Here is a 24,377-nt window from a genome sequence, read left to right on the forward strand (position 1 = left end):
CCACCAAAAATGTTGAAGATGTGCCAAGACTTCAGCTGGAGGACAGCAATCCAGAGGCTGCAAACCCAACATATTCCCCAGCAACCGATGAGAGGGGCTTCTGAGACCCAGCACCACACGTTGCTCCCCGCCAATTCCCTTTGCCAAGCACCAGGAGCTGCACAAGCCCCATTGACTCCACTTGGGAGAGAAGCAAAGGCAGCAAGAGTGTAGGATGGTTGAGCAGATGGAAAAGGGGCAACAGATTTCCCTGGAGCCAGGGTCTGGGTCTGTTATAAAACCAGGGTCTTGCAGGCATTTCTAGTAGCATCCTGTTATTCTACCCAAGGCAGCTGGAGGGCAGCAATTGACAGTTTAAGAGTGATGTGTTATGGGAGGCATGATTTAACCCAGACCTGGGAGCCTCTCAAACACAGCTGGAGTCTTCCTATTCACAGAGTCTGACTACAGATAGCCGAATTGCTGCTGGTCCAGTTTAGATCCTGTGGCCAGCCTGGACTAGGGCAAGGACCAGGAATAAACCCCCAGGTCAGTAAAGCAGCTTGACCCTGCTTCCACCCAGAGTGATCCAAACCCATCCTGGCTCCAGCCCTTCCAATCCAATAAATACGTGCTAAACCCCAAGCAGCACAGATTTCCCTTTGGCAGGTCAGGCCTAGCAAAGCAGCAGCTAGAGGACACCCAAATCCCCCAAGGAGTCATCTTGGACACCTTACAGGCAGGCTGTAGCACTTCCTTTGCCGTATTATTTTAGCTCCAAGGCCATATTATTTTAGCCATGTTTCTAATGAAAGAAGGATATAGTGTTCATAGTGAGGGTGCGTGTATGTGTAGGGTCCTGAGCTCCATGAACTTTGACAAAGGACGGTCTTTGGGACATTCAGCTGCTGTGAACATCAAAGAATAGAGAGACGGAGGAGGAAGAAGATCTACTGAGCCTCTAGGTAAGTGTAAAGCAGCAGGAGTTGAGGCTTTATTAGACCTTGGGGAATCCAAGCTCTAGATACATGAGGCTCACAAACTGGATTGCTCATAGCAGTAACTTAGGGAGTCACAAACTCACCTTGAATCCTGGTGGTCCCTGTGCCCCAGGGAGTCCTGGTATGCCAGGGTTCCCTCTTTTGCCTGACGTCCCTGTCATGCCTTGTTCCCCGTCATCGCCCTGCTCTCCCTAGAAAAGAAACCAACAAAAGGTTATGGAATAAGATGCTCTTTCCACCTCTGCACAGCTTCTGAGGGGGAGAAGGGAGTGGTGAGATCCTGCCTCAGCAAGCACCATGCATCTGGGCATGGGTGCATTTGCAGAGGTGTATCTAGAAGTCTGTGCATGCAAGAAACACTGGTTTCTTTATGTACAAACTTGTCCATGCACAGGAAGCATGTGAGATATGAAGAGGAGCATATCATCCACTCTGGGTACATGTAAACTGGAATATCTATTGCTGGACAACATCCATTTCTCCTGTGTTACCTTTTAGTTCTCCAGCTCCTAAGTTGCCTTTGCTATTGATGCTGTAAGGTTACAATTGCAAACTCACCGGCATCCCAGGCACACCATCCTTCCCAGGCACTCCGTCCACTCCAGGGGCACCCTCTTGACCCTGCCTTCCCACCACTCCTCGAGGACCTGGTAGCCCAAGGATGCCCTAAAATCACAAAGGAGTTAGTGATGGAACTCCTGGACAGCATCTTCTGGAGCAGAACATGGAGTTTTTACCTACCGGTGAGCCTCTGCTCCCTGCGTTGCCCCGTGCTCCTTGCTTTCCTTTTTGACCCTGCAAAGTAAAGCCAGACAGACATCTAGAATTGCAGCAGTTCTAACACAGCTCCACTTGGGAGCCTGACTTGAGGGTGTGCTTTTGGATAGTGGTTGGAAAGAGTTTTATAGAAAAAGGAGATTTATAAAGTCAGTTGCTCCAACCCTGGGCAATGAACTGCTATTTGGTTTTATTACAAGTGAATCTTCGTATGTCTTGAGAGTTCTAGGGCAGGAATGAATAGCTAGAAGGCAAGGACCTACATTTTTCCTAATACAGAGCAGATGAGGACAAAGAAAGTAGGATGAACTCGAGGGAGGACTCTGCGCTGGCAAACATTAGAACAAGATGCTTAAAACCTGCATCCTCTCTCAGTTCATGGGCAGCACAGTGCCAAACCAAGGACCCAGCAAGTCTTCTGCAGGGCATTCAGTAAGAGCTTTCCTCTGGGAGGTAGCTCCTTCAGTTTGGAAAGTTGATGAGAATGAAAAGGGTATCCTGTGTCTAAAGTGTGCAATGTGAATAAAGACATGAGAAGAAAATCCTCCTGAGGTTTATTAGCTGTAAAAAGGATTAATTTGTGCAGAATGAATGGAAAACTCAGCCTCATCACCTTCACCAAGGCGCCCTCAGTGAGGTCATGTACTAAAGCACTTTTAAATGGAAGCACTGCATTTTCTGTGCATTGTTTCTCTATCTGCAGAGGACCAGCTCCACAAAAGAAACACTCCTGGGGGTGCTTTCTCTGCTATTCAATAGTCCCAAAGGCAATTCCAGATTGTCCATCGATGGGCAGAGTTTATTTCCCTTATCACCTGGTCTGCTTGTCACCAAGAACATCTACAGGAGGTTAAACGATCTCCTGGCATCACCCCAGCAGGCTCACATTTAAAGTCCTGACATCTGGCAAAAGGGAGCAGGGATTTGCTGAGCACTGAGGTCACATACTTATGTGTTAGCAAAGAAAGTCCCTGATCTGTGAGAATAATTAGCAAGCTGTCATTAGAGCCAGATGTGGAGGTAGGAATAGGTATGAAGTACCACGATGAACCCTGAAGGACCCATGTGCGCTGTGTTTTCTTGCTCAATAAGGGCAACAGAGGGACTCTTCCAAGAAACATAATTGCATGGATAAATGGACTCCAAATCCATGAAGGTTTCAAGCCAGAAACATTCATGGTTCAAATGAGAGACAGAGACACTTGCCTGGCTCAGACCTCCTTAGGGACAGAGGAGCCAGCTGGAGGCACCACAAACAGGGGTATGGGAAAGAGGCACAACCCATGGCAGGGACTAAAGACCTGCCCAAGCTTCACCCATCACCCTGGAATTGTCTTGATCTTCTTTAGCTCCACCAAGCCAACAAACTATTGGGCTTGGACACATTGGGCATGTTTACAGCCCTCCTACTAGGTTTCCCACAGTCCTTCAAGGTGTAAACCATAGGCCAAATCACACGTGCTGGGAATAACATGAGAGTCCTCTTAACTAGGCATTTTCTTTAATCTTGGGACACTATAAATCCACCCTGCTGAAACCTACCACATCACCTTTGGATCCCTTTGCTCCAGGCTGGCCTGGTGGTCCGGGATTCCCCTGTAAAACAGAAGCAAGAAAAAGGTGCTTGAAATTCTCTTCTGGCAGTATCTTGCACCAACCACAAAGCAAAGAACAGCCCTAACACTGACTGTACTGGGGGAACAGCCTGGGCTCAGACGGGCCTCCTGGGGCAAAAGAAGGAAGGAACTGTCTCCAGAGAGCATTTAATAGGGTGTCAGTTGGAGCAATGCTACCCCCTCCCTTGGATGGTGTTTGCACTCGTGGAAATCATTCACTAAATTCCAGATGGTGCCTGGAAAACCGTGCTGAGAAGTGGGCAGGAAGGAGCCTGTTCTAGGAAAGGTACTGCAGTGACTGCACCGTGACCACATCCTTAGTGTTGGTGCTAATTCCCTTCTGCACGCTGCAGCCCTCTCCTTGGTTTCGCCTGGATGGCAGATATTAGGGAGCTACCTATGGAGGAGTGAAGCAGAGAGGATGTTTCACTGCTCTCTTACTGATCTCTTCCCATCACACATGCCTGCATCTTTTCTTCTGACCATCCGGATGCGTGTATTTGTGTCAGGGGTAATATCTGGGCTGACACCAATAAGCCATATGTTTCTAATGGGTCTTTACTTAAAGAGCTTCTGCTCCACCTAAAACACTGGCACCCCAGGTGCTACCACGCCTCAGAATGAACTACATCTACTGGGAATGCAGCAGCTCTACCCATTTCAAGGTCATATGACAGAGCTCTAAGATTTTACCCCAAACCAGAACCTGTTGCTCTTCCCAGCAGCCCTACAAAGAATGGGAATTGACTCCATGTTATTTCCCAATATGAACTACATGCAATGTACTGCACTCACAGTTGCAATAGTCACATATACACATTAGATGCTGCTGTATACTAGAAGGGAATAAAAAGTCCTTCCATTAAGTTTGGATTTAGTCTTTCATAAATGCACTGGTTCGAGAGGAAACACCACGAATAACACCGTCTCGCCTCACACTAGCCCAGCTCTCACCAGCAGCATGCCAGATGTATCATTTCCAAGCAGACCCCTCCACTGTCACTGTCATCTCCCATTACCCATGTCCAAGCTTTCTAGTCCCTCTTGGATTGCTCAGAAAAGATAGTTTTGGATACAGGCTTCTGAGAGTGTTCCCTGTTCCGTCACCCATTTATGAGTCTCAACATGGACCCAAAATGCCCATTGTCAAGGCCTGGCTTATGGAAATGCACACATTGCACTTCACAGCTCACCACACATTCCTTACCGCAGCCCTTCCCACCTTCCTTTCTTTCTGCATCTGCTTTTCACATGCAAGGGACATTGGGTAGCTTACAAGAAAGCAGCATCTCTTACAGGTAAGCCTTGCTGGCCAGGTTTTCCTCTTTCTCCATCAAGCCCTTCTTGACCCTTAAATAAAAAACAGAGAGGGAAAAACGTTTATTTGTGGGTACTTCTGTGGCAATGGGAAGCAAGAAGGGATGTAACGTGCTGTATGGGAAGAAGATCTATATATCTGCATTCTGGTAATACAGAAGTGTTGAAGCTTGCAGGTAGTGTACATGCTCCCATGGATATGTATTGGAAAGGAATAGCTAAGAGAACTCCAATCACCATCTAAGCAGTAAAGAAGGCTTTCTAATGCATTCCTAAATACACATAGCACTAATGTAAGTGACCAGTTGGAGACTGCTGTCCTATAAAGTAAGGCAGCAGCACTGCTACCCTGGTGAATTTAAACTCTTCTGTGGATTACTGTAGTGGGTGGCTCTGACCTGCTGCTTTTGGATGGAGATGAGACTTAGTAAGACTTTGCAGATCAATCAGTGGAAATGTCCCACAAAGAACGCATCAGGAGCACAGGAATAATTCATAACCCTGGTCTTACTTTTGAGAGAAATACCAGTAGTTAACAGAGATCTCCCCATGAAAGACTATACAGCCATGGGCACATTGGTCTTGAATATACCAGCATTGACATGACCTCTCTTGTACACATCTTCCTCAGGATATTTCTTTGGTAATCACAAATACCTCTAGTGAGATGGTCCTGCTGATTCTGTCAGGTGTGTGCTCAGGTAGGTGCATGTAATTGTGAGACGCTGACCGGTACGACCTACATTTGCTTTCAGAAATATTTGTACCACTTTAGGTAAAGATATCTGAGTTACTCCTTGTTTGAACCATAACCATGTGCAGTGGTTGACAAGGCACTGTGGTTATGAATCATGACTATGGGGCAACGGGTTGACCTTCTGTGGGCTGATGCAGTTTGGAAGCACTTCCCTGAGACAACCATTTCTGAATCATGTATTTTGAGTAAGACTCACAGGATAACCAGGGTCTCCAGGCTCCCCTCGATCACCTCTGTCACCAACAGGGCCCTGCAACAACACAACAAAGACTTAAGATGGCCATAAACAATCTGTCATCTGCAATACCTCAATGGTTTGTGCATGTTCTACCACGAAGCAACCCTGCAAAAATCAGGCCAGGATTGAGTAGAGAAGGGATTTAACATCTTACTCTGTCTCCAGGTGGTCCCTGTGGGCCTTCTACCTTCCCATCATCACCTTGTTCTCCCTGTGAATAAAAATGCAAGTGTTAATATAGACAGCAGATTATATGGCAGATGCTTCTGTAAGACCTAATCCACTCCTTCCATATCACGGGCTCCTAAGTCAAAGCCTCTGTTGTATCTTTTCTGCTGTTTGCTTCACAACCTGGAGTACCTTGACTCTTCACATTGCTTTTCTGGCTTTTCTGGTGATTGTTTCTCTCTAGTCTAACTGTCCTCCCTAAAGAACCAGGTGCAAAGAGTTATAGAGCTTGTAATTACAACAATATGGGAAACAGTCTGCCTCTGACTTTTACTGCTGACAGTCAAACTAAGCTCTTTAATCAAGCCTTTCCCCACCCTCATTGAGGGCTGAGCTGTCATGGGAACAAGGGTGGTCTGGATGGCCTCCCTCGTTTTGTGCCATCATTGTGGGCTTGTCTTACAACTGGTCAGGTGAGAGGGTCGAGCAGCTCCAGTCGCTGATGGATGCTCCACAGCAAGAGCTTGTGGTTTGGCTGGTAGATAACATCACCCGGATTATTTATAGCTGATGTCTCTCTAAAGCATCCACCCTTGAGACTGAACACAGACACTATCTCTTTTTAATGCTGTTGTATAAGTCACTCAGGGTCATGGTGCCCTCTTTGCTCTGGAGCCTGGCTCAGAGATGGCTGTTTCATTGCTCCCCGTAGAAGATAGCCACATTCCAGCTCCTTCACTGTTTGACTACTTCATATCACCAAGTCTCTGGCACTCTGGCTCCTTGGGATGAACGTGTCTCAGAGCAATTTGATGTTGCAGATAATGGAGAGAGGAGGTCTGGGGGGTCCTGGAGCTGCTGTGTTTGCAGTGACTGGGGTGCTCCTAGAGCCTTGAAATCCAACCATCCACAGCTATGCAGAGCCAAGTTTTCCACAGGCTTCTGTAATTCTCAGTGGTGCCACCAGCCCTTTCTGGAGTATTTATGACTTAAACTTTCTCTCTGGGCTATTCTCACATTCTGTTTGAATTGTAGCTGCTATAGTAAGGGTGCTTGGGCAATATCTTAGTGATCCTGCCTCTCAGAGAAGACATTTGGGCTGATTTGCTTGGTAGAATGAGGCTCAAGATTTGGCAAAGTCTCTTGCAGTTAACAGGTAGCAAAGAGCTCAGCGCATCTCTCTCCATCACATGCTTGCTGACAGCAGCATTTTCTTTCTCTGCTGCTGCAATGTGTTGGATGAATGTTGCCAGGATTTCATATATACTCACAGGTTACTTACTGTCCTTAAAAGACTGTGCGCTGGGTGGGGAACTCAAGCATTTTTATCTAGGGTTTTGGGGAGGTATCATGGTTGGAGAAACATATAGGGAGAAACTGTGCCAGGATGGCTCCAGAATATAGTATTGAGGAAATGGATGGAGACATTTGGGTGGTGGAATAAAGAGAAAGGGAAGTAATGCCTAACAGGCTCTGCCAACACTTTCCAGTGCTACTGAACTTGCTGGTAGTCAGCAGCAGAACCTGTCAACTGGTTTGCTCTCTAGCCACTATCAAAGGCATTAGGCTAGAAGGGAAACAAAGTCACCATTTCTCAAGTCTCAGGGAAAAAACCCCAAATAGGTCCCAATTATACATGTTACTATGCAGAAGTCTTGGCACTGATTGCTTCTTCTCAAACAGGATGTGAACACCTAGCCATTTGGGAGCTGGGACGTGCATGACAAGCTCAAAGAAAGCTCAATTCTGGAGACCCTTGAAGAGCATCAAGACTCAGACGCTTTCTCCCCAAAGCTGAGTTGTAGCTTTGTGTCCCCTCGAGTCTAATTCCCATCTTTTCCTTTGTCTTCTAACTGAGAAAAACCTGCAGCTTGGTCAGCAATAGACCGAGCTCCTCCAGGACTTCCTCTGCTGCTTAAGGGGGAGATGAAAGGTCTGTGCTAATCCTTCAGAAACTTGCAGTGCAAAAAAGTTAGAGTAAAGGGCAGCAAAGTAAACATGTTGGGATACAAATGGAAAACGCATGGGGAAGAAGGGAAGGCTTGTTGTTGTTGTTGGCTCCTGTCCCAAAGTGAGATACACCAGTTTGTAATTTCTAAAAGGATCCCATCTGGACTGCTTTAAGCAGCTGCCAAGTGCAGGCGTCTGCTCTGAGCAAGGCCTCTTTGAGGGCTGTAAATGTATTAAACGCGGTGGAGTAGCTGGCTGGTGTGGCACAGGGATGCCTCTCACCAAGCTGCTTGTTTCCCTGGAAAAGGGAAGACGTTCCCTACTATTATACATCCTCCTTGTTCAGCACTGCTAAGCTTACTGCGTTGTTTAAAGCTTACAGAGCAGTCATGGACCTGTTTTTGTTTCCTCTTCATTTCTCAGATTCAGGCTTCCATATTCGTGTTTGCACTCATGTATGAGGTTACAGATGTCCAGAGGGAAGGAATCTGTCCTTAGGCTGGGTTCCAGGCAACTCTCAGGAGATAAGAAGGAAAGATGGATAAGAAAACTTAGATGCAAGATCCTGGATGCTGCATGAAATGGTGGTGGAGACTCTGCATGGGATCCTGTGTTCTCCTTGCTCAGCTAGATCTGCTCTCCAGCAAGGTGCCTGCAGATTTGCTGACCTTCCAGGAGGATATGAATGAGATCTGGCTGTCACTGGTCATTAACAGACCTGACTGTTCTCAGCAGGATGCATTAGATGCTTTGGTGTCTTTGTGATGCTTCAGCTTGGATACTTGCATGTAGAATTCATTTTATCATCAGCGTTGCTGTGGTCTGATGTCACAAGATCCATGTTATCTCTGAGAGAGAGCTCTTCCAGTGTCCATTTGCAGAAGAATATTTTGCTGGTGCAGAAGCTAGAGTGCTTCACTGAGAGCTTCAGATCAATAATTTGGGGACCATTTACTACTGAAGAGATGGAAGCTTTCAAGAAGATGGCAACTTTCAATGGTTTAAAGTAACAGAGGCAATTTAAACAGCAGGGATATATATCTGCACATGTCTTACTCCTTCTGCTGTAAGGCCAATGACTCATCTTGCTTTTGGTAGCTACAACTCCCAAGTTTTTTGCCAGGATGCTCAAGTCTTGCCAGTGGGACTGTGAGAAACCTCTGGCCAGGATCTCAATTGACATTGTGCTTGGTCATGAGCTCTCACATTACTATCCCAGGCTGGTTGTGCTTGGTTAACACTTGCCAGTTCCCACATGGCCACTCAGCAGAATACACCAGAGGAGGAATGCTGCTGAAGTCTGGAAGAGCAAGATGTGCAGCTTGGGAAATGGATGGGGCAGCATTAGAAAGGCTGGGGTGGAGAGAAAATCCAGCAAGGCATAGATGGAGATGTGGAACAGCAGCAACATCAGCAGCTGCTCCTCCATGGATGTGTTTCAGCAGCAGGAAATGACTAAAAAAGCAGCATGACCATTGTCCATCCCCACAGCAACACAAACAGCTCACGCTGCCCCATTGACCAGCACAGGGACTCACTGCAGCACAAGGAGTGTCCAGGCAGAGCACAGAGAGCAGCGTGAACAGGGTGTCCTGACACGCAGGAGTCTGAATTGAAAGGACACATGTGGATGCAAAGACAAAGCCCTTGGGATCTCCATCCCACAACCTCCTTTTACAAGCAACGATGCTCCTTGCACACATCCAGCTGCATTCACACTTTGGCTGTGAAAGTGAAGCTCTCCATGACGGGGAGTGGAAAACAAGTGAAAAGAGCTCAATGCATCTTCCCTCTTTATGGAAACCCCACACAACCGACCAGTGCCAATGACCATTCCTTCCCTTCCCACGCCAGGGCCGGAGCATCGCTGCGGCTGCTGGAGGCACGTGCGGGGCTCTGTGAGTACAGCCAACACCACCAACAGGAAACCATTAACGTGTGAGTCACTCCTCCAGCCTGAGCTGGTTATGGCTGAGCTGACTCAGCAAAAAGGGGAAAGCACAAGGGGAAAGAGGGCTCTGACTCAGGCCAGCTCCAGCAAGGGGGTTGTCGAGGGGTGGGGGGATGAGGAGAACGAAGCAAGAGCAATAGCAAGAAGAGACCAATTCTGCCTCGCTAACAACATGCTGTTGGCTGATTTAAGCCCAGCTTGCTGAGTATCAGCTAGTTTGTGCAGGGTGTTATTCTGAGTTGGTCACAGGAAGCTACTAGTTTGATTTCTTTCGACATGGAGATTGAGCAAAGTTTCTATGGATGCAGGAAAAACATGCCCCCAGAAGGCATCAGCCAACACAACGAGGGCATGTGGTGCCTGGAAAGAATATGCTAGTGGCATGGGTGTCATGGTGCTGATTTGCAGAAGTCAAGCTGCAGCAGGAGGTATGGAGGTGGCCATGATGTTGAGGAGGCACCTCTGCTTCTGGGCAGCTGGAGCCGGGGAGCACAGAAGCATGGGTATGTCAATCGCCTCTACATCAGCACAGCTTCCATGACAGTAGAAGATGAGATGGCTAAACCCTATGAACTTACCTTTTCCCCTTTTGGCCCTGGTGGTCCAATTGGCCCTGGTGGTCCTGCATGTCCCTGTGGAGAGCAGACAGCACGTGAAGAGACAGGAAAGAGGTGTTTGACTGAAGATTCTCTCTGGTTTCCTTAAGCCCTCTCTTGTGCATCCTGTCTTCGGAGGGACACGACTCATGGCAGAAATGAACAAAATGCATCTGGAGAAGTCTTAATGGTATAAATAGAGACTAGAGAAAGAACTAAACTGAACTCAAGATCAGAAATCAATATTTTAAGAACAATTTTACATCCTCCAGTGGCAGTTTTGTTGCATTTGAGAACAGACAGAAGCTGGAGAATGAAAATAAAGTTGTTACCTGGTAACCCTTTAAGCCAGGTTCCCCTTGAGTACCCATCCTTCCTGGAGCACCCTGAAGAGACAAGCACAGAAAGCAACATGAGAATAGCCAGTGTGGATATCATCCCAAAAGAGGAGGACGCACTGGGCTTTGCAAAGCAAAACTCAGCACATGGAAGTGCAGCCACCCGAAGTGCACTTGCTTGGCTTTTTATCTCTTACACATGGAAAGTGATGCCAGGAGACCACCATTCTATGTCTTTGCCAGCCTGTAGCAATAGGTTTCCACCTCATTCAGGTTTACTACCAGAAAAGGCTGCATAATGTATGCTCCTCTTCTTCCCTTCTAGATGTCTTTATACCCCGATCAGCTTTGTGCTAGGAAGTAAGGCCACCAGCGAGACCATCCTCAGGCATGACTTAAACTGGTGGGAGGAAACCTTTGCTGTGGGTTCTGAGGCCAAGAAAGGAGTTTTCTGGGTTGTGATGAGGGCATTGCAAGAGCTGTTTATTGCATCTTCAGCAGGCTGAACAAAAGGGTTTAAATCACATCATCAGATTAAAGCAAATTGCAAACGTTCCAGATCATCGCATTTAGCTTGGAAAAAGCCCCTTCCACAAGATAGAGGTGTGTTCAGTCCAATAGACAGCTACTCAGACATTGCTTTGCTTCCTTGTGAAATAATCCATGGAGGCTTTGGCAAAGAATATGAAGAGAGGATATATGGGAGGCCATAATTTTTAGCGCAGGAAAACACTATGAGCAGAACCATTGCTCCATCACTCGTTTGCTACTGTTCTGAAACATCACCGTGATCCTGAGTTCATAAACAACTGCTTTTTCACTAAGTTCTATCAAATTCAGTGCAAGAAGCTTCCTTACCAGCCTGTACTCACTACTTACTGCTGCTGTCCCAAAGCATTTGTCTCATGTGCCTAAAGCAGATTAACTTTCTTCCCTCTCCACCACACTACTGTTGTTCTGAAAGCCTCACCTTCAGTCCCCAACTCAAACTCTTTCCCATGCTGTATTTCTTCTTGCTGCAAGTGTTTTAGATGAGTAGATCAAGAGTGGGTGTAGAAACAGGGCAGAAGTCCAAGGCAGAGTTCCTTATAACAACACAGTTTGACTTGGAAGCAGCTCTTGCCATGAGTATGCAGTCTCAAAGGGAATGATCATAGCAAAATATAGCTTATCAGCTCATTCCCTTCTCCAGAAAAATCCCCACTCTTTCAGCCCATCTGGGGAATTGTGAAGAACCTCCACGACGCAACGTGAGCTGGGTTCATAGGACATGGATTCACAGGGATTGTAGTGATAGGACAAGAGATGATGGGTTCAAACTTAGATAGGGGAAGTTGAGGTTAAACATAAGAAAGAAGTTCTTCCCTGTGAGGGTGGTGGAACAGTTGCCAGAGAAGTGGTGAATGCTCCAACCCTGGCAGTGTTCAAGGCCAGGTCGGACAGAGCCTTGGGCAACATGGTCCCTGCCCACGGCAGGGGGTTGGAACTGGAGGATCTTAAGGTCGTTTCCAACCCAAACCATTCTATGATTCAATGATTCTATGACACCAGCACAACCACCACTATGGGTTCTCTCTGTGCTGCTCAGAGCACATGTTGAGCTGTTTTGGTCAATGAAACCCATCTACCACATTGCTCTGAAGCCTCTGTTGGGCTCTCTGCTTCCTTCAGGCCTGTGCCCACCACTGCTAGTCACGTTTCTGCATGTTGTGTTTGACCATCTGCATCATTCTCACCATCGGTCCCAGGGTACCTCGGGATCCTTTAGGGCCTTGGTTCCCCTTCGGCCCCTCCTTCCCTGGAGATCCTGTCTCGCCAAGCTGCCCCTGGTACCCCTTGCTGCCCTGCAGAACGGAAGCACTGATATTAATGTAGGACATTAATGTAGGACAAAGCTGCTTCTACAGATAAACATCAAAGATGAGCAAAGAATGGGAGATCCAGAGGAGGAGGCGTTATCAATGAGAGATGTTCTTACCTTCTGGCCAGGCTTGCCCTTTTCCCCCTGTTTTCCTGGTTTCCCTTCTGGTCCCTAGGAAAGAAAAAGAAGCTGTTGGAAAGGGAAATCAAAGAAGTCCCATCCCAACCAGCCACTCCCAGGCCACTTCCCTGGCACATTCAACCTTCATAGCATCCTCACCCATCCTGTCCTATTCCCATGGGAACCAACAAGGAGACTAGGAAGTCATGAAGGTAAGGCCATGATTCACAGGTACTACCAGAGTATAGCTGAGTTTGTTCTTGAGCTGCTCCAACACATGGAGAAGGAAATCTCATTGCTCAAAGGTGAAAACATATTTGTACCCAGATGACTATAGGACAACCTGGCTTTTTTATCTCCAGATCACAGGTCAAAGACTGGCAGGTGATGGACAACTGCCATCTGTTGTGTCCATCTGTCCTCCAGGATGCCAAAGAGGGATCTCAGCAGTGCTGCTTGAAGACATCATCCACTGAACTGAAAAATGGTACCTACCCCACTGCTGCTACAAAAAGGGCTGAAATGGAAAGGCTGTGTGGAAAATACATTTACCCTGGTCCCCACAAAATGTTCCCTCTGATCTGCAGAGCTTCCATCTGCACCACTGCTCTAAGGGCTGCATCTTTCACCACCAACCATGGCACTGAATAGGATATCAGTATTTTTGCATGGTTTTATGATATTGGCAGTGGAACCTTAGTCTTAACAGCAATTCTCTTTGTTTTTACCTTGTAACAAGAGGCAGTGGTTTCATTTGCTATTTCCCTGCCATGAACAGCTTTCTGCTCACAGTGCAATAACTTTCCCTCTGTTTGTACTATTATTACTGCAACACACAAAGCATGTAGAAATCACAACGTACTGATCAGGCAGCTAGAAACAGAGCAGGATCCAAAACTCCAGGTGGGAACCACAGCAACGAGAGACAAACCCTGGGATGCTTTGTGCACCCAATGTGGGTGCAGAACCTGCCACCCCTCCTTACATGCACACAGCAGAAATCAGCTATGCAACCGAGCACAGCACACTCTCCTTAGGGAGCCCATGGCGATCGTTTGACCCTGTTGGCTGCAAGGCAGGCAGCATACTTTAGTTTTGACAGAGAGAAGCAAAAGCATCACTGAAGAAAATAACTCATGTTTTTTGGCAACTGCAGCAACCTTTTCAACAGCATCCACACACGAGCGCAGCATCTCGCCCTCTGCTCTCCCGCCTCCCACTTGAGGTATAATGTTCGGCACTATTGGTGCATCAGTCTCAGCTGAACAAAAGTGACTTATAAAGCAAGTCATATCAAAGGGTTTTCACTCTGATCTGAAACATAGGCCTCAGAAGTGCCTGCTCTTAACACAAAGGAGCAATTCAAGCTTATTATAGCCCTAGAGAATTGTACCGGTTCTTCACTTCCCCAAAGGGAATAGCTCCGTTTTTCCTTAGTCAAGCATTTCAAGAGCACACCTTGCCAACACTATTAGAGCTTCACAAGTGACAGATTCCTGCCAAGGAGTACACAAGTCCTGTTCTGTTGTCTCTACCATGTTACTTGGGGTTTTGTTTGCTATTTTTGCCACTTTCTAAGAGATCACTTTTGGAATTCTTTTCCCACAGATGCCGAGCAACTCCAATATATGATGGATTGTGGGTGCCAAGCCTCCAGTGATTTACACTTTTGACAATACAGAGAAACCCTCACCAACGAAAGCATCAGCCTGAGAAATGGCCATCACCATCATTCTCTGCACTTAGCTCACCACTGGACCTGCTACCACATCCCTCAACTTCCCCACGTATTGGTTGCAATGTGTGTAGTGAAGCAGCAATAGCGCTTGCAGACCCTGTTCTGCAGCAATACTGTGATGTTTAGTGGCTTGAAAATCTGGAGAGTGAATAGTGGAATCATTCGCAACAGTTTACTGTCAAAACAAGACATGAACAAATAAAGACACAACTGGGATTTCTAATCAGTTGCTTTGTGTTTTTCCATCAGTCTGTGCACTAAGATCCTTTGGAAGCACAAGCAATAGATATTTCTTGCAAACAGGAGAAAGCCCGCTTTAAGCTAAATCTGTTCCCAGTGATGGCCAAGCCCTTGATCTTCAGCAGAGTAATTTTGCGTGCTCAGATGTGCTCCTGAATTGCTGTGCTGTAACACAAATGCAAACAAAATACTTCCATCTTACAGCTCCGTCCCCAGGATGAGGATGCATTACATTGTCTGTAGAAAATGTAAACACCAGTGCATGGATGAGATGTACTTTTATCATTGCACAGGATAGATGGACCCCGTTTACAGGGGAGGTCATGAGGATCTCCCAGATACCTCAGAAGAGTTTGAAGTACAGTATCCACCTGGATACACCTCCCATGGAAGCAATGACTGAAACTAGCTTCTATTCTGCACTTGGAAATGTCTTTGATTTTTGATCAGGCATGTTCAGGCCTTAAACCTTCCCACCTGAGAAACAAAATGCTTCTAAGACCTGCCAGCATTCAAGTTCATCCTTGTATCTGCAATCATGGTTAGAGTCATTTGGTAGAGGGAGAAAACTAAAACATAACCCCAACTTTGACAGTCCAAGCCCTGCTCGCAGAAATAAACGTGATTCATAGAAGTCTGTGCCATGTTCAAACAGGATCTCAACTTTCTCTGGATTTCTTCAGCTTGTCTTCCCCTGTTGGTGGAGCCTGAACACAGATGCGGGCTCCAACAAACTCCCGGTACCGGCTTTTCCCCTTAGGACGCATTGGCCTCACTGAGCAGGGATGCTCATCTGCTCCAGAAGGGTCCTCCAGCTGGGGTGCGGCTCCTTCTTCATTGCTGGAGAAGGCAGAATTGGCAGCATCTCCATCTCTTGACAGTGATAGCGAGACCAGCTGTCCTCACAGTGAGCCACAGAGATCTTCCTTTGAGCTCCTCTCACTGTTCCTAGCTCTTGTCTGCCAGTTAAAAGCTTTACTGGCATAAATAAATGGGTCAAACTGTGCTGGCGACACCATCAGCAGAGACGTGGCTTGGATCTCGGAGCCTGAGTCACCTCCTCGAGTGGAGTAAGCTCTATCAGCAAAGGATGTTTCTGTGCTCTACCAGCATGCTTTCTAGGACTTTGGCCAGCAGAGCTCTGCTGGTGAGTGGGAAGCCTACCATATGCCTGATTTTCCTGGATGCGCTTTCTCCAACTGCTCAGGAATTTTGCCCAGATGAATTTAGAGGCAGTTCAACACTTGTCTGGGGTTCCCAGATATGTGATATCTCTACTTGTGATGTTCCAGATGTGATGTTTGTTGCAATCCCAGACGTTGACAGGGCACATAGGCAGTGGTTTGCACAGTTCCCAGAAATCACTGCACTGTCACACGCCACATGTTACACAGGCAAGAACAAGTCCAGCAACAATGGTGATAGCCTTCAAAAAAGGTCACATCCTTTTTCTCTCTATTCTTCTGACTCATCTGTCCAGGAATGGAAAAATCAGGGTCAGAACAGGGGAGGAAAAGAAAAAGTTCAGTGTGATTGTAGGTTCATCCACGGTCTCTGAAGTACATCAGGAATCCAGCACCTTCTGGTACCTCTTTCACTGTTCCTAGGGTTCCTACTCTCTTTAACAGAGACAGCAACGAGAGGCAGAAACTGTACAAAAGCCTATACATAAGGGTAATTAATTCCAAGTTCTTTTTGCTGGATTCAAATCAGTTGGGTTCGTGTGCCAAGGCACTAAACACTCGATGCTTTTATTCTCTGGGTTTGCACACATTTTGTTGTATGCTTTGGGTTACTGGTTTGCTGAGAAAACAAATCTTCTTTCCAAGCTTCTTCCATGAGCAGGGTTATTTTTAAATGATGATTTCTCTTTATATGCTGCAGTCTTCACTAGTGAAGCATATCAGTACCTCCAGAAGATGATGGTATTTGTGACTAGGGACAGTGGAAAGCAGTGGTTTTACAAAGTCATGTGGCTTCAGGTATGCCAAAATATGCAAGGAAAGCAAAAGAATCATCATGTTTGAAATTCCACTGCCAGCTTCTCTAAGGACCCAGTTTTATAAGTTTTTTTAGGAAGACCATAGATATTCCCTAAGGGAAAAGCTAAATGGTTTATTTTCTAATGCAAATTGATTAATATTTAAGGAAAAAGAGGCTTTCAGCTGCTCTTGGCCTTGGCAGCAAAGTCAGGTCTCTTGCACGGCACAGCGATGTTTACTGGGAGCAAAGAGATGAGCGGCACAGCTTTAAATTCTCAAAACATCAACAGTTGAAATCTATGTTATAACAACAACCACCAGAAAAAACAAAGTAAGGAAGTTGAACGAACTGCAGAGAGATATGCCCCAGATGGAGCCAAACAACAAACAGTGTTAAAATCCAGACCCAAATTCCCCCCACAGTCAGTGATGCTCTAGGTCTGAGGAAGTGGTTACCGAGACGTGACTCACCGTCCTGGTTTGACTCAATGGAACTCTGCCTCTTGGCACTTCAGAGGATAGATATGTTCCTGTTTTGCTTGCAGACTTAGAGCACGGCACAGGAAGGAAGCTCTATGAGGGCACAGACCTGAAAAGGTCACTTCCCAAAGCCTGTCTCAGGCAGGTTCAAGATGACTCAGGACTGTTGTGGAACAGGAGCATATGTCCATTGTCATTGAGTGAAGGTCTGAGGTCACTCCTCCCTACCAACAATGAGGCAGGAAGAAATACTAAAACCAGAATGTAGCTACTGAGTAAAGAAAAGAAAGTGCCAATGGTGATGAGGAAAAACTGCAATGGTGATAGTTTGAGGCACTGGACATAGAAAGGGCAGAAAAGCTAAAGCACCAATAAAGGTAGGATGAGGAAACATAGGATGACCATGCCCATATTGTTCAGGGCCTGGCCAGCAAGCTCATTTAAAGGGAAATGAAAAAGCCCCATATAATTTCCTACCGCTCAGCAATGTCTCCATATGAGAACTTCTACTTAATAAACTTTGATGGAGAGAAGCCTCCCCCTATGGAAGACAGTTCACAAGCACTCAGGAAATTAGTGGGATTATTGGGGCCGGGCATTTGAAGACATAAATGTTTCAGATTTATAAGAAACACATTTCATAGTCACTCTGCTTAGCAGTAGTTTGGAAGGGGAGGAGACAGGGCAGCAGCTCCTGAATGAGTATGGGGAGAGAAGAAAGACTCAACTGTTCCTGAGAAGAAAGACCTGATTGTACTACGAGGTTCAGAGGGCTTCACTGGGATCACTGGGAAGTAATGGGCTCTTGGCCTGCTTGTGGAAGCTGAGTGGTGAGTGCAGGTACAGCTGGCTGGCTGAATGCAAAGTGAGGTGGGAAATCCTATAAAGAGATCTCGGATGGAAAGACTATAGCTAGCATCACTATGACTTTCCTTTCAGCCAACTTCCTTAGCTTAAAATGTGGAATCCAAACCAAAATGTTGTATCCCAAACTCTCTGCTTTAATGCAAATTCTTAGCTGCATACAGATGTTGCTCTGAATATATCATAAGTGGGTTTTGTAGATGAAGAAGTCTATTTAACTTGTTTTCTTGGAGCAGTCACTGTATGAGGCAGCAAAGAGAATCATGTACAGAATGGTGCTGTGGTCTGAGCTGGTCTGGTTTGGTCTGATAGCCCTGAACTGCCACTAATTTGTTATTTCTAGGAAAATCCCTCCTTGTCTTTATTTCCTCATCTCTAAGGAAGCACAGCAGACAAAAGTGCCACCAAAAGGCTTGATGGGTGGGTATGAAGTGCAGGAAAAGTGCAAGCCCTCATCCCCACTGAGCTGTGAAGCTTTCATACATGATGACACCAAAATGCTCCAAAGAATCAGCCGGTGTTGCAAACTGACAACTGGGAATAAAGAAATAGCCACAGCACTTGGGCAATATAACCCTGATATACACTAATGAGCTCCCCAAACCCACTAAGGGTTAATATCTTCCTTTTGAAGGACACAGATGCCCTGGGGTTGTGGAAGAGGAGGAGAACGAAATCCTCTCTTGCAATAAAGGAGGGGAATCTTCAAGTAACTGCCCAAAGAGCGCGTCTCCTTCGCCTGAGTCAGGAAAGAATCCGTGCCAAGACAATGGGATTCATTTCACATTCTGGCTCATTCTAACTGCTATTAACTCTAAACGAAGACCAGCTGGGCTCAGCCTGCCTGCCCGAGCGGCACAGGGACCCGGCAGAGCTGGCCAACACTGCAGGGCCAATGGCCCCTAGGTTATAGGAGAGGACCTTGGTCACTGCAAGCAGTGGTTCCGCAGGGGCAGCTCTGTGATTCCCTGGGCTCATAGGCAGCCCTGGTCCACTCCACATTGATGGTTTTGGAGGGCTGAGTTACAGACACTGGAATAGCAAACAAGAGGGGGAACCCCCCACAATAAAGTCTCGCAAACAACAAAATCTATAAAATGGGATGTTGAGATTTCCACACAACAGACTGAACCTGGGGCCGTCAGCACTGATTAAAGCAAAAGGAGGAGAAGCTGACTGCAGCTAAGTTGCCCAGCGATGACAACACTGCTTCCAGTTAGGGAAGGAAAAAGACCTGAGGACTGCAGCTATGCAGAGAGGCACTCACCCTGACCCTTGCTCTCACCCTATTCAAAGCAGAGTTTAAGCACGTTTGACTACATTCCTGAGCAACTTCATTTGCCTTTGATTTTTGAGGCAAGGCAAATACCTGCTTATGGCTTTGTTGGATATTGGTCTGCACAGGTATATTACTCCAAGGCTGTGATACAATGACACATCATGGCCAAGTGCAAGCACCTTCAGCTATAGAAACTGGTGTCCAGTATAGAGACTGGTTCTGCTAATATAGCAGCTACTGGTAAGGACAGGCTGTAGGGCAGGAAAAGTCGTGTTGTGTCCCCTCCTCCTGTGTAGCTGTGGGATGTGGGCCATGCACAAGTCCAGGAGGCTCAGCTCTGCAGCAAAGGGCCCTTTGGCAAGCAGAGCTGGCTCAGGAAGCATCTGCTGTTATGTCCATGAGACAATAGAGCCCATGCTGAGCCATGGCACAGGAGCAGGGCTGGGGAGCTCCCAGTCCCCCTCTGCCACTGACCAACCTGCATGACCCCAGGTGAGTCACTTTATGTTGTCTATCTACTGCTAATACACTATTCAAGGGAAAGATAGGAATAACAATACTCATTTCCTAGTTTAAGGGTGCGAGGAGCTCTCTGTTCCCACTGACACACTGCCAGGGTTCTCACAGCCCTTCCCTGCACACCAAGCCCAGTATCCTGCATCCCTTCCATTGCTCAGTTGGAGGGTAACCCCATGCCCTCCAGTTACGAGAGTTTAAGAAACCTCTTTCAAGTGAGAGCTCCACAGACAGCCCATAGACCAGGCATGAGAAACAGCTTTCCCAGGAAACAGCAGCTCAGCACATTATAAAAACCCAGAGATTCCTGCATGGAAAGCAGAGATTAAAACCAGAAGTAACTCCAGGATTGTCCTTCGGCAGCCCCAGTGTTTCCAGGGAGCTGGATGCCATGGAATGATGTGGTGCTGCCAGCTGTCACTGAGCTCATGCGTTGGGAGTGAATGGCTGGACCCAGCGACAGCAGAGAGAGGCGCTTTGTTGCAGAAAATCTTGGAATCGTGTTTTTCAGTGGCAGGAAACAGAAAAGAACAAAGAGCAAAAAAACCCCACTCTGGGACAAACTCTGCTGTGAGTGATGTTTGGACAACTTTGTGAGAGAGCAAATGGATGGGAATGGGCCTCCGGTGTTACAGAGCCCAGGAACCAGCCCCATCTCAGCTGTGACCACAGTGTCCGGAGCAACTCTGCTAGCTCAGTGCATAAGGTCCATCCTGGCCAGCAAGTCCTCCTTCCACTTCAGAACTGAAGCCTGTAGATGATGGAAAAATGAGAACACAATGGGAAGGATGCTGAACTCAGGACATCATCCAGCGCTGCGTGTGAAGTTGCTGCCGCTCTGGGGAGTGATGTGGCTGAGACCACAGTGCTGGAGCCAAGAGCCGCAAGCTCACCCAGTGCTCTGTGCTGGGCTGGATAGTGGCTTCATCCTGTGCAAAGCACTGTGAGTTCCCTCAGTAAACCTTCTTAGATCTCTACCCCAGCCCAGCTCCATCACTTTATCCTCTTGGAGAGGAAATGAAAGGACTTTGGACCTTGTTGCATCAAAGCAAAGGGGTTTACCAACCCTCAGAGCCCTTTCTATGAAACCTCAGAACCCATCTATGCAGCAGGGCCAGCATATGCAGCCAGATCTTCTCTGATGTAATTGTTTATGGTGATTTATACCATTGGAGGGTCTGGCTCAAAGCTTTGCAAGTCCTGACATGGCAAGAATGACACCGCAGATAGGGTTTCAGGTTAAAAAGGAAGTGGAAAAAGAGAAGAACTCGGCTCCTAGATCTGCTGAACAATGAGGGATTTTCTTGTTTCGGAGCATGTTGTATTTCAGTATTACAGGGCTCTCCAATTGCTTTCCTGGAACTGTAAACCCCTCGCTATCAGATGTCTGCCTTGTATGACAACCAGCACATTACGAAAACCACAGCGCAGAGCTAAGGAGCGCAGCTGGAAACCCACCACCTCCCTCCTGCCAACTGGCTTGGGCTGTTTGCATAGCCACTGGTGGATCAGTTGTCCTCCAAGGGAAGGGATGAAACGCTGTATTTGCTGTAGGTGGAGAGGAGAAGCAGTGGGGAGAAGCACTTCTGGGGTGGCTGCTTGCAGGGGCCTGAGTCCAGGTTGCTGGTTGCATGCCAGTGACTTCAGCCTCTGGCTCTTATCATCCTCCGTCGCAAAGGGCAGGATGGACTGGCAGCCAGCTCCTTTACCCTCCAACAGTTCTCTGGGTATTTCAGGCTCTGTGGCACTATCCTCTCAGACACTTAGAGGTCAGTAGATAAATTATCTTCTTATTCTGGCAAACTACACCATGACACTTGCATTACTGATGGATGCCTTGCAGGGTTCCACAGCCTGTTGTATCTTCCAGTCTCCCCACAGGCTGCAGAGACATATCCTTGCCCATACAGAAAGTCTGGATCCTCAGTGGACTTCCCCACTCTGTTGATCCCAGGATCTGCATCTGCAGCCATTCTCTCCCAATGAAGATTCCCAGGCAATCCCTGGTGCTCTGCAAGGGGAAAAGATTTGCAGCTCTTTGTGGCTCAAAGGAGCCAACTAGAGGCCAGATGGCCAAGTCCAGAAGAGAATCAAGATAGTGAAGGCGACAAGCTTGTATTAGCAGATTGAAAGCACTGGAAGGAGATAATAAGTGAGACAGCAGCTCAGGAAAGATGCACAACTCTGATGCAAGTGGATCTTGCACTCAGCTGTGTATTAGCGTTTCAGATGCCCTGATTTCTCTCTTTTGACCAGGGGACAACTAGCCCATGCCTTTGCTGAGCAGGAATTGAAGGGAGCACTATGAACTTGGACAAAGTGACCAAAAGATAGAGGATACTCACTTATCTCAGCTCCAGCTGCCTCAAGACCTGCCAGCCACAGCTGGGAGACTCATGGACCAGCTCAGCTGCCAGGTTTGCTAGCTGAAATCCACTGGCTTTGAATCACGTACAGACTATCCCCAGGGACGTGGCTGGGGCCTCCCTGCTGCTTTTGTTTGAGATTTAAAACCGCAGTGGAAACCGGCTTTCAGATACGTTAGTGCTGGAAATGGCTGAGCCAAGTTAGAGCTAACAGTCTTCAACAATGCTTCTTGAGTGCTGAGGGAAGCTTGGTTGTGCTGTTGGTGTCCATCAGCATCAGGATGGCTTCCTGGAAAATGAAGCCTTGCTCAGTAAAGCCAGATATGTCCCTGCTGTAGGGATTGATTGCCGGGTGAATGTCTTTCTTCTGGCTGGCTGAATGCATAGTGAGTTGGGGAAATCCTATCAAGAGGTCTTGGATGGAAAGATTACAGCTAGTGTCACTACAGCTTTCCTTTCAGCCAAGTTCCTCAGCTTGAAGTGTGGAATCTATGACCCAGAAGAGCACCACAGACCTTTTATGCTTCCTCCAGCTTTACCACCAGTGAAGGTGCTTTAGTGCATCCCTTCTTCATCTGCCATCTCCCAGGTTGCTCTATGACTGTGCAGACCAAAGAACTGCTTAGCCTCTTTCTATCCCTTGCACTGGCCATCTCCCTATGGTGTGCAAGCTTGTACATGCCCTGCCAAGTTTCCCCAGCCACAACAGGGTGCTGCCAGCACCAGGCCTTTGGCCCAGACCAGTATGTACAAAATGGGCTGAAAATGTACCAGCAATAAAGCGTTACAGAGCAATCAGATGCCTCATTTCCTACACTCGTCAGGACACTCAGTACTCAAGTGTCACATTCCTTTAGACATAAGCAAAATAAAGACTAAGACTAAACATGTCCTTGGTGTTAAGGAAAAATCTTCCAGAAGGGGTGTAGCTGCAGGAACATGTGATGGAAAGGGTTTTTCCAGAGGCTGTTGCCGTTCAGGGGGGGCACATCTCTGTGGAACCCCTCTAGTACCGAGGCAGAGGGCAACACAAGGCCAACCCAAGGCTTCTCTCTATGTCCATGATTGCAGATGGGCACCAGCTTCCTTAAGCTAATATGAATCTCCTCCAGATGCAGAAGATGAGCTACACACTCCCAAAGGGAGGTTAGTTTGTTGGCACAGGTAACTAGACAGATCCTTGTGTATGTCTCTCCCACTAACAGCACAGAAACATCATCTCCCCTTTGTAGTTGAGCAGCACAGTTGGAGGAGAAGCAAACATCTCTAACCCAGGGAAAAGTCAGCAGGTCCAGGCAGGAATGCAGCGAAGCACAGCGGTAAGGACTCTGAGTGTCATGACAGAAAAGACCAAATGAAGATGTAATAGCTGAAGTTCTCTGTAAAACCATCTAAACTGAGTATTGGACAGTGTTAACACTGTCAGATGTATTAAAACCATATGCAACATGTGTAATGTGTAAGCGCACAGTATCTGCAGCACACCCAAACCCAACATGCCTCCTCCCTGCATTGCAAGTGCCTCCACACCTTCCCAAGGGAATTTTCCTACCAATCCTGGATGGGTTTCCCACCGTGCAAACTTGGCATTGCCTTTGGGTGAACACCTTCAGGATTCTTCCCTGACAAGAGATTTGTTATCTTTGTCCAGCAGCCTGAAAAACCTCTGTCCACTGAACAGGCTTGGGGTGGGCTGTGCCTGTGGTGGCTTTTGTGGCATTGCCTTGCAGAGGATGGGTTGACTTGATATTCCAGCTTCCAATTCTCAGCTGAAGAGGAGGAGGGTTGCAGTTAATCTTTAGCATCTCTGAGCTGTCAGCTTGATCTTGGCAGAAATTTAAGGAAGATCCCATGGATATTTGTACCTATCTGAAGGTAGGATAAAAGTCTCAAAAATGGGAAGACAAAATTATTTGTTCTTCTATCAGAGGACTTCCATCTTTTAAATTACCTCAGCAAGACAGGAACACCAGCCTATATATGAGGTAATGGCCAGGCATTTGGCAGGGGAGGCAATGCTATCTGGAGCCTATGTGGTCTCTGACAGTCTGCCCTGAGTTTAGACATAAGGATACACAAAGCAGCATATTAAAATAGTAGATGGAAATATAGCAGTCTGCAGTAAAAAAAACACAAAAAGGAGTGATTATGAGCAGGAATCTTGGCTCTATTGACTCCTCATGGCATCATGTTCCCAGGGACATGCTGGCAAACGACAGGGATGGAGTCTGAGAGAATCTGTG

At 47.1% G+C, this 24,377-nt stretch overlaps 1 protein-coding gene across 2 annotated transcripts in view; it reads right to left on the reverse strand.

Annotated features, from left to right (window-relative positions):
• The window catches only part of LOC115617228 (collagen alpha-1(XXVII) chain-like), a 154,861-nt gene that overhangs the window by 9,249 nt on the left and 121,235 nt on the right, over positions 1 to 24,377 (reverse strand). For both annotated transcript variants that reach the window (XR_003994535.1, XM_030507476.1), the window contains exons 38-48: positions 12,667 to 12,720; positions 12,425 to 12,532; positions 10,683 to 10,736; positions 10,333 to 10,386; positions 5,840 to 5,896; positions 5,644 to 5,697; positions 4,670 to 4,723; positions 3,300 to 3,353; positions 1,722 to 1,775; positions 1,539 to 1,646; positions 1,064 to 1,171 (exon numbers count right to left, since the gene is read on the reverse strand). Coding sequence is in view for 1 of the 2 variants with exons in the window: in XM_030507476.1 (XP_030363336.1) it covers positions 1,064 to 1,171; positions 1,539 to 1,646; positions 1,722 to 1,775; positions 3,300 to 3,353; positions 4,670 to 4,723; positions 5,644 to 5,697; positions 5,840 to 5,896; positions 10,333 to 10,386; positions 10,683 to 10,736; positions 12,425 to 12,532; positions 12,667 to 12,720 (759 nt within the window). In the remaining variant the exon portion in view is untranslated. The remainder of the gene's footprint in view (positions 1 to 1,063; positions 1,172 to 1,538; positions 1,647 to 1,721; positions 1,776 to 3,299; positions 3,354 to 4,669; positions 4,724 to 5,643; positions 5,698 to 5,839; positions 5,897 to 10,332; positions 10,387 to 10,682; positions 10,737 to 12,424; positions 12,533 to 12,666; positions 12,721 to 24,377) is intronic.

This window comes from Strigops habroptila, chromosome 15, assembly GCF_004027225.2.
Source record: "Strigops habroptila isolate Jane chromosome 15, bStrHab1.2.pri, whole genome shotgun sequence".
NCBI lineage: Eukaryota > Metazoa > Chordata > Aves > Psittaciformes > Psittacidae > Strigops > Strigops habroptila.